Source organism: Choristoneura fumiferana, chromosome 2 (genome assembly GCF_025370935.1).
Source record: "Choristoneura fumiferana chromosome 2, NRCan_CFum_1, whole genome shotgun sequence".
NCBI lineage: Eukaryota > Metazoa > Arthropoda > Insecta > Lepidoptera > Tortricidae > Choristoneura > Choristoneura fumiferana.
In genome coordinates this window covers 13,283,580-13,293,806 of record NC_133473.1, presented here as the reverse complement: position 1 = coordinate 13,293,806, position 10,227 = coordinate 13,283,580, and the positions used below count along the sequence as shown (strand labels likewise).

The 10,227-nt window shown below is 36.6% G+C and overlaps 1 protein-coding gene across 1 annotated transcript; it reads left to right on the top strand.

Annotated features, from left to right (window-relative positions):
* Positions 1-1,756: 1,756 nt before the first annotated feature.
* LOC141445474 (uncharacterized) lies at positions 1,757-5,312 on the top strand. Its single transcript, XM_074111316.1, has 2 exons — positions 1,757-2,084; positions 5,302-5,312. Exons 1-2 carry the CDS (start codon positions 1,757-1,759, stop codon positions 5,310-5,312), a joined length of 339 nt encoding a protein of 112 aa, XP_073967417.1.
* Positions 5,313-10,227: the final 4,915 nt, after the last annotated feature.

The window sequence follows — 10,227 nt, the reverse complement described above, 5'->3', positions numbered from 1 at the left end:
TGTAAAGTTGTTTAGTATCTCATGCCTTTGAAACCCTCGACTACGCTCAGGATTCTTCTTCTGAACCACTGGCTTCCCTCGTGGTGCAATCCTAGAATCCGCTTGCTCGGGTTTCAATATAAGTACTCGTGCCAAACAAATAAGTACGAGTATTATATAGGTACCTTAGACTGCTATTTACTCAAACTTAACCGTTATAGTTTTCCTGGAAAGTTTGATAAACTTACTACTATCCTGATTTTTTTCAAATTTTTCCACTTAACTACCGCTTTAGATTTTAGAGGGGGGGGGGGGCTCGATTTTAATGAAAATTTGCACTTTAAAGTTAAATATTTCGCAAACAAATCACTGAATCGAAAAATCGTTTTAGCAACCCCTAAAGGTTTTAAAAGACCTATCCAACGATACCCCACACTATAGTGTTGGATGAGAAAAAAAAAAACACTCCCACTTTACGTCTATCGTACACTACCTACGTACCCTGAAAAAAAAATTTTTTTTTTTGTACCATTTTGTCGGCATAGTTGACATTTATATATCCGTGCAAAATTACAGCTTTCTAGCATTGAAAGTCCCCGAGCAAAGCCGTGGACGGACGGACAGACAGATAGATAGACATGGCGAAACTATAAGGGTTCCGTTTTTGCCATTTTGGCTCCGGAACCCTAAAAACTAACGAAAGTATTAAAGTATCAACAGTGTAGCGTTGCCTAGCAACAAAGAGTGTATTATTTTGAATTTGACGTATGGCTGTCACAAAAGGTTACTGAACTGCTGTTGTGTCTGAATACTTTCGCTAGTCTTTTTTTCCAGTATATTGCACCAATTTAAAATCAATTTATTTTTCGTATGGTAGTAGCTAATAAGTACTATTTGCAATTTATATGATTTTTTCATAGGTGTACCTTTAAAAAACTTGTTGGAAAGAGCTGTCAAAAAATAAATTGACATTTTTTATTGTTATTTTTCACATATAAAATAGTATTTATTTATTTATTTTTTATACGACTGGACAAGTGGGTCTCCTGATTGTAAGAGATCACCACCGCCCATAGACACCTGCAACACCAGGGGGATTGCAGGTGCGTTGCCAACCTAGAAAAAATACCTACCTATAAAATTGTAGAGTATACTCCCACAAAAACTATGTAGCTGTGATTTTGTTTCAATGCTTTAGCTGCTATGGATTAGGAGAAAAACGAGTTTGAATAAAAAATGTTAAGAAATACATTTTTTACATTATCTCTGTGACACTTCAAGATAGAGGGCTGAAAGTTGGGAGTGATTACTAGTTATGAGGCGACAAACAATTGACATTTACCAATTCAACTATTCCTCACAGGGGCCACATGTCCTTCCTTAGCCTGCTAAACCCTTTCAATTAAATGTTTAGTAAAAATGATGTTTTCAATTAATCTCTCAGGTCAGTGCTAATCTAAGTTCATTACTGGGCACTGGCCGACTCCATTAACCCTGTGTTTCGGCCGCGTTCATTATTTATTTTTGTTGTAATTAGGCAAATGAAAATAGCAGGCAATGGGTTGCCGGGGCGGGTCGAGAAGTGGCCGGGGTCGCTATTGGTCGGGCCTGGCCCGCCCAGGCGCCCGAGCGCCCCTCCCGCCGCAAACCACCCGCTCGCCTGTTTCGCTTCACTCAGTCAGTCGATTGTTATCTGCCTCGTAGTGCTGGCATCGTGTGCCGCCCGTGCGGAGTGTAGTGACAGCAGTGTGTGCAATGCGCGGACGGTGATCGAAGCATGGTGAACTACGTCAACCCGCTCGCCATGTACCAAGGCAAGGGGCAGTATAGCGCGAGTGGTTGGTACGGCTGGCAGCCGCAGAACTTTGAGGAGCAGCAGTGGTGCGCGTGGAACGGGGCTCCGGGAGAATGGGCGCCGGATCCTCATCACTTCCCGAAGAGGAGCCGGGGAGAGAGAGATCGGGGAGATGCCGTCCCGGCCCGGGGTGACCTGGCCAGTCCAGGAGAGGGCTCGCCGGGGTCGCGGCCCTCCCAGCCGCCGGCGGCGCCGCGGTCGCCCTACGAGTGGATGAAAAAACCTAACTATCAAACACAAACAACTCCAGGTTTGTTTATTTTTATATTGTTTGAGGTGATTAAGTGTCGGAATCACTCGAGTTGTGTGGCTATTTATGTGTGGCGAGCCAAGTGGATATTTATCAACTTATAATTGCTTCACTTAAGTACCTACAAAACATTGGTTTTTAAAGGTAGGTACGCCAAATACCTTAACTTATAGAACATCTTTTCGAGATTTAATGAGTAAACATGAATCAGAAAAAACTGTAAAATCTTTTATTATACAGGTTGTGAAACTTAATTAGATTTAAGAAATTATAATCTATCACATTCCCAGTTTAGTTATGTTTTGCTTTGGATAAGCACATATCCGCATTTAACGAATAACTACATTACAAACTGTTGGTTAAATAGATATTCGTGGAACTGACGATTTATTTAAGGATCGATTCTACGTGCCCGTATTGATCAGTCCAGTGAAATTTTTATTATATCTAAATTACTTAAACTAAAAACGTTTCCTAGGCCAATTTAGTAAAGTGATTTCTTAATGAATTAGCCATAAGTAGGCCCACTAGACGACAAGGTTTTCTTTCATACACATAAGTGTGAGTTGTAAACATTATCACCTTTATCTGCCTATATATTTTCATATCAATATTTAAGCTACAAAATAATAAAATAAAACAAATAAACCTTTCAGCATTTTATATAAATAAATGCTAAAATAACTATTGAAATACCTAACAAAGATCTAATAAACACTGCAGTGTACAGAACCAAGTTTGGGAAAGAAAAGGGCATAGCCACAAAGCAAAAACTTTTATCCCAGACTAAACTGACGCTATGAACATTAGGTAGGTACTTTATTATTCTAACCTAATTATAAATACAGGTTATTACGGACAATCTTTAATTGTAAATTTGGCATCTGCTTACGGCCTAACCATAAGGCTACCACGCCATATTTCTTGGAAGGAATCATGCTCCAACCTTATTACATTACCTAAGGTTAGAAAGATATAATAGGTTAAGAAGAATAAGCCTGGTTGGTCGAAATGTAGAATGTGTAAAGGGATAGTACATTACTGCCGGGAAAAAGCAATTCGTGGATGAGTAGAGTAGTACGAATCCACGTATTGCCATTTCCGCTGAGGCATATACAATACCTAGTTCTTTTCTCCAATAATGCGAGAAAATAAAGCAAAATTGTTAGAATATTATTAAATTAAATGCTTGGGCACGGTTTAAAATTTTTTTTTGCCCTTATAAGTATCTCGCGATACTTCTTTTTAGGGTTCCGGAGCCAAAATGGCCAAAACGGAACCCTTATAGATTCGCCATGTCTGTCTGTCTGTCTGTCCGTCTGCGGCTTTGCTCAGGAACTAACAATGCTAGAAAGCTGTTATTTTGCACGGATATATACATAAACTATGCCGATAAAATAGTACAATAAGAAATTAGAAAACAATTTTTTTTAGGGTACCTCCCATAGACGTAAAGTGGGGGTGTTTTTTTTCTCATCCAACCCTATAGTGTGGGGTATCGTTGAATAGGTATGGATCGTTTGATTAAAATCATTAGGGCTTTTCTAAGACGATTTTTCGATTCAGTGATTTGTTTGCGAAATATTCAACTTTAAAGTGCAAATTTTCATTAAAATAGGGCGTCCCCCTAAAAACTATAACGTCTAAGTTTGCTTGAGAATTATTAGTAGTTTAAGAGTAAATAGCAGCCTAAGGTATAAAATATACCTAAACTTGGAAGATTCCGTACAAAATACGAAATCATTAGAAAAATATTACTTAATTTTTCGTATTGGCTACGGAACCCTATTTTGGTCGTGTCCGACACCCTCTTGGCCGGTTGTTTATTTTTAAAGTACATGACACGGCTCATAATGCCATTTCACTAGAAATAATAATGTAATTGAAAAAACAAATGTATTATATCAATAAAAAATATTACGTTAAATGCAAACGAACATTGTATTAATAAATTACGGTTTAAAGTGCTACTGAACGCTTTTTAGTATTTTCATAAATTGTGCTTGATTGAACTCGAAATATAAAAAAAAAAAGTTACACTGTTCGGGTCATTTTTAAACGCTGTTTCTTCCTAAATTAAATCTTAGACTAGGACTTAAAAAGAAAAAAGGTAGAAGGAATTTACATATCGTAGTCAAAACGTGAATTTAAAAAAAAAGCTGTACAGTAGCTAACGGAATGAGGGCTATCGCGAATGAATTCGCCGCTAGAGGCGCTAGTTGTAGCGTGAGGTCTCCGAATGTCAAATCTCATAGTTTTGGGTGAGCTGCGCGGGTTTATTTATAATTAGAATATTTTGTGAATATTTTGCATTACCTGAAAATTAATTATGGCAATTATGCGTTCGGGGGATAATGTCTGTGTTTTTGAGACGTTTTGTTCTTTCGGAAACTTTTGTCCTCCCTTTTTTTCCGAACGAAACGGGACTAAGCAACACTTGTTGCTGGAATTTTCTGACGGTTTTAAAGTGTATAAATATGATTTTAATCTAAACTTTGTTTTAACGCCGTAATAACAGACTTTGAAGAACCACTTAAAACCTCAACGCAACAGTGCGCCATCTAGTGAGACAACGATAGCCCTCATTTCATACAATTCTCGGGCGCTCCTGTTGCAGCAGTTTTTTTTTTTTTTTTTTTTTATTTGTGGCAGTCTGTAAGGACTTCGCGGACTATGTTTGCGACAGATAGGCGGATATTTACGAGAATATTGGAGAAAAGTACCTAATTACAACTATTATTACCAAGTCCAGGGTCAACTACACATAACTAGAAGCCAATATTGTTATTTTGTTTTATGGACATCTTATGACCTCAAATATGAAATACGATATCTGGTATGGTGAAAAACCAAGAACTGGCCAAGAAATACTCAATTTAAATCTACCTGAGTAAATGATGAATCTTATTTTACCCAGATGATTAACTAGATTATATTGTAAGCTAAATATATAAAAAAATGCATTATGCTATAAAATGATTAATCGATGATTATTACCAAACATACTCGTATTAGGGCGTAGTCAATTACTTTGGAATTAATTACTCGATTACATTCCAGTAATCGTGGTTCTTTTGTACTTAATCAAAATTACTGTAATTCTGAACTATGATTACATTTGTAATAAATTCCTTTGGAATCGGTATTCTAAACCACTACTGTAATCTTGATTCCTCGGTAATCAAGTACTTAAGTAATCTGAATTACTTTATTCCAGTTCCAGACTAGATTACTTCATTGGCAAACCTTTTTGGAATTTTGTTAACGTCACTAAAATAAAATTGTTTTTGGTTTAGAAATTCATTCTAGCATTTCACTTTCACATTAAATTTTGGTGTTGAATCTGTTTATAAGGGGTTAGTATTTTTATATGTATACACACACACACCGTGTTATTTTTGATATCCTATAACTTTAAAAGGACAACCCACAGGTCAAATTAAGTTAATTTCTCTAAGACACTAGTGGTCTAAGTACTGTTTAAAAAAGATAATCAAAGTTTAGATAATTATTTTATTAGCAGAAAAACAGCTTATGGGTTCTTAATTTATGATGTTTTTTCAAAGTCCATAACTAATCCGTTTTTAATTCAGATATATTTAGCAAAAGAAAGTTAAACTTGTTGATTTTTTTGATGTCACTGATGTGTTAATGTCACTTGTCAAGTTTATTTTACAATTTAACTATTAGCAATGACTGTGAAGTTATATGCATGAAAAAAAAAACGTTTTTTTTTCTTTAACTTGACGAAAAAGTTAACTATTAGGTAGTTCATATCAATGAACTGGACCGTCTGCCGAAGTTAACGGATGCAAAAAAAGCACGGTGTATATTATATATATTATATTATATACACAATGGTATGCATTACTGATGTGGAGGAATTTCGTTGTTTTAAAATGGAAGTTACAGCAAAATTAGAAATAATTAAACTTCGCCAGGGAAAATTTCCATTATGCCAATTACGGTAAATAATGAAGCTTAAGCATAAAAAGTAACGGACAAATGAGGGATGGACTGACGATCGACCGACCCAACTCCCGCCCAATTCTTATGTTGACTTGATAACTACCAGATTACTTATCTGGAAGTAATCAAGTCAACAATTCCAGTAATTTGGAATCAACATTGATTCCCAATTACTAGTAATTATAATATTTGTCTAGATGATTACGGATTCCTAATTATGTAATGGTAATTCACCGTTTTAAGAGCCAAGACCGGCCAAGAGCGTATCGGACACGCCCAAAAAAGGGTTTCGTAGCCATTAAGAAATAATCAAGTAGGTACTTAATAGTTTTCTAAGGATTTCGTATTGTGTACGGAATCTTCCAAGTTTAGGTATATTTTATACCTTCGGCTGCTAGTTACTCATAAACTACTTAACCTACTACTCATTTTCAAGCAATCTTAGCCGTTATCATTTTCCTTGTAAATTTTGAAATATTATATATACTGAATTTTTTTATTTAACCCAACGGTTTAGATTTTAGAGGGTTAGACGCTCGATTTTGATGAAAATTTGCTCTTTTAAAGTTGAATCGTAATATTGTCCTGGCAAACCCCCAAATACCTATTCAACGATACCCCGCACTACTTATAGGATTAGTTGAGAAAAAAAAAACACCCTCACTTTACGTCTATGGGAAAAATATGTTTGATGAAATGAAATGTTTTCTTTACCACTGCGGCGTGACAGATATGTATATTTTATTGATTACAATTACCTTGAAATTTCTTTACAATTAAGCATCTTGCGAGTGTTGCGAGCATCATAGCTCTGAAATACAACTACTTAGAGCCGGCAGACCAACTCCTTTCAGCGGCGGAGATGTCATACTTGACAAATTGCAAATCGAATTTCGTATCGCACCGTCCCTTTCACTCGCGTATTAAATGACATAAGCGTCAGCGGGACGGCAACATACGAAGTTCGAGTTTTGCACTTTGTGGTATGGTATAGGGCCTGCAGGGCTACTACGAAACTCGAAACTCGAAGTTCGTATCGTACCGTCCCTCTCGCTCTCTATAAGTGTCAGAGGGACCGCACGACACGAACTTCGAGTTTCGTAGTAGCCCTGCTGACCATTTCTCTTATCGTTTTTTTTCTCGAAACAATAAAGCGACTTGCGCGCGTCATAGCACCGAAATACAACCATTGAGAGCAGGCAGACCGATTCGTTTCACATGAGGAGACGCTATACTTCGAATATGTAGGTACTAAAACTGACCATTTCTATTATCGTTTTTTTTTCACAACAATGAAGCCTCTTTTATGCGCTATATTGTATCTCAAAGTTGCAACTATTGAGAGGGGCAGACCAAAATTATTCACATCAACGGGCCTCTCTACAACCCATAAAAATAAATCTACCCGTAATCCGTGATCTTTCCGAAAAATAATGTCACCTTTACACTATTAATGACAGTCAATAAACTACAGTCAGGCAAACTAATAAAACTAGATTAATCTATCTGATATTAACACGCAAGATAAAGGTAACCATCTCAGGAAAGAATTCTTAAACCCGTAGGACAGTAAATTTTGAAATATGGCATAAAAGCTTTATCTCTTTCCAGATAAACAAAAGGAAACTGGTCGGTACTCAGAGAATCTTCAGTCAACACATGGAACTTCACACAAAAGTCACCTTTGCTTTCAAATATTTGTGTGGTGCGGAACTCGAATCATGGACCCTTGCTTAACAAGCAAATACCACAGACTAACAAATAAATTAACATTTGATATTGGTTCTTTAAACAAAATTGAATTTAACTCTCACAGTATGAGTAATGAAAGAGGTATTCTCCTCTTTAAACAAATAGGTACGAGTATTTCATATGATGAATGTTGTTCACATGTCATTTTGTTGTTAAATAGTTTATCCAGATGTTCGTAGTACCTAATTCATTTTTAGGGTTCGCGTAGTCAACTAGGAACCCTTATAGTTTCGCCATGTCTGTCTGTCTGTCTGACCGTCCGCGGCTAAGCTCAGCGACCGTTAGTACTAAAAAGCTGTAATTTGACATGAATATACATATCAGTCACGCCCACAAAGTGGTAAATTAAAAAAAAATAAAAAAAAAATCTTGGCTAATCCTATAGTGTGGGGTATCGATAGAGAGGTCTTTTAAAACCATTGGTTTGTTAAGACGATTTTGTGTTCAGTGATCTGTTTGCGAAATATTCGACTTTAAAGTGAAAATTTACATTAAAATCGAGCGTCCCCCCCTCTATTGTTGGTGAATAAATTTGAAAAAATTCAAAATGTTAGTAAATATATCAAATTTACAAGGAAAATTATAGCGGCTAAGATTGCTTGAGATTTATCAGTAAAAAGACTAAATACCAGCCTAAGGTATAAAATATACCTAAACTTGGAAGATTCCGTACACAATACGAAATCCTTAGAAAAATATTAAGGTAACGGAACCCTATCCTGGGCGTGTCCGTCACGCTCTTGGCCGACTTTTTCGTCGCTTATATCATGTATGCCTGTATTGCTTTATTTGCTTATATTGCTCGATTTCAAATCCAAAATGTAAAAGCAACTGTCTGTCTGTTTGTCTGTTACCTCTTTACGCTAAATGATAAAGAAGATACTTCGAGACTCTAGGAAGGATATAGCAAAGTTTTTATCCCGTAAAGATGCATAATTCCTGCGAGCCAAAGCAAAATGGCGGACAACAGCTATGTATGTTGTTTTATTGATAAAGATAGTCGGATGCGCTCGAAGAACCTAGTGCAAGCTCGACTTGACTTTCCTACTTTTTATTACCTCAAGAAATTATAGTGCCACTATACAGCAGTGTTCCTATTCGTGTGTTCTGGCGAGAAGAGTGAGGTAGCGGTGTAAATTATAATATAATAAAATAATAAAAATAAATAATATTTTTTATAACTCATCTATGTTAAATTCCTGCTAATTTATGTGATGGATGTATATATGATGCCGGTTCTGTTTATATTGTTTGATTAAACAGATAGGTACAGCATCAGCGAGAACTATCACATAAAATTAGGAACTTAATAGAAAGTGGTGAAAAAAAATGTCTCAAACTACTTTTTTGGGCACTAAAGTTATGTGTAGCGCCAGGTACCTACCTACTAGAAATAGAAATGGATAAAAATATTGTTTTGCATTCAACAAAAATTGTGGCTTATTATTATGGATGTATAGCTATATTATACGGGTGTGGCCTGTAATACGAGCAATAATTAAAACATAGATCATACTCGTCAAACTGAACATCATTAGTTCAGCGACTTTTAAAAGTAATTAGTTTTTTTTTTTTAAGTTACACTTATGTTTATTCGAAGAAGCAGTGTAAAGCTAAATGCTTGATGTTTGTAGCGTGACAGATGACGTCAGTTGTGTTCTAAATGGCGTACATTGAAAGCAGTATTTAATTTCTATGAAAACCGGCCAAGAGCGTGTCAGACACGCCCGAAATAGGGTCCCGTAGCCATTACGAAAAAATAAGTGATATTTTTCAACATCAACAAATCGAAAAATTTGTTTTAGCAACCCTAATGGTTTAAAGGCCTATCCAACGATACCCCACACTACAAGGTTAGATGAGAATAAAAAAATCACCCCCACTTTACGTCTATGGGAGGTACCTACTCAAAAAAAAATTTATAGCTTTTTTAATTTACCACTTTGTCGTCGTGACTGATATATGTATATTCAGCCAAATTACAGCTTTCTAGTACTAACGGTCTCTGAGCTTTGAGTAGATACAGCGGAAACGTCGACGACTTCATTCCATTCCGTTGAATAATATTTCAACGATTGAGCTTCCATCTCGGGCCCTCAAATTGGCTTGTTTTCGCCCTGCCCAGGCAATTTTGTCAAGCCGCGGCAATTATCACTGAGTATAACATTAGACGTTATTTTTGCGTTTACTGAAACGGTTCCATGTTAACGCGGCCGGGACGAGGTCGGAGTGTGCAATTAATCCCGGGAACGGGGACCGGACTTGGGGCTCCCGGCGACAATCACGGACAACGGCGCCCCGGGACTCGGAACAAGTTAAATCTTTGCCAACCGACTTCTCGCCTATGTAATTGCACTTTAATTTCAAGTTAGTGCAACTCGATGCGACAGTCAATAAAACTTGTTCGGATGCTTTCTCGTGG

What these genes read in the sequence shown, in the direction of transcription:
- LOC141445474 (XM_074111316.1), top strand. Translation starts at nt 1,757, where the DNA reads ATGGTGAACTACGTCAACCCGCTCGCCATGTACCAAGGCAAGGGGCAG.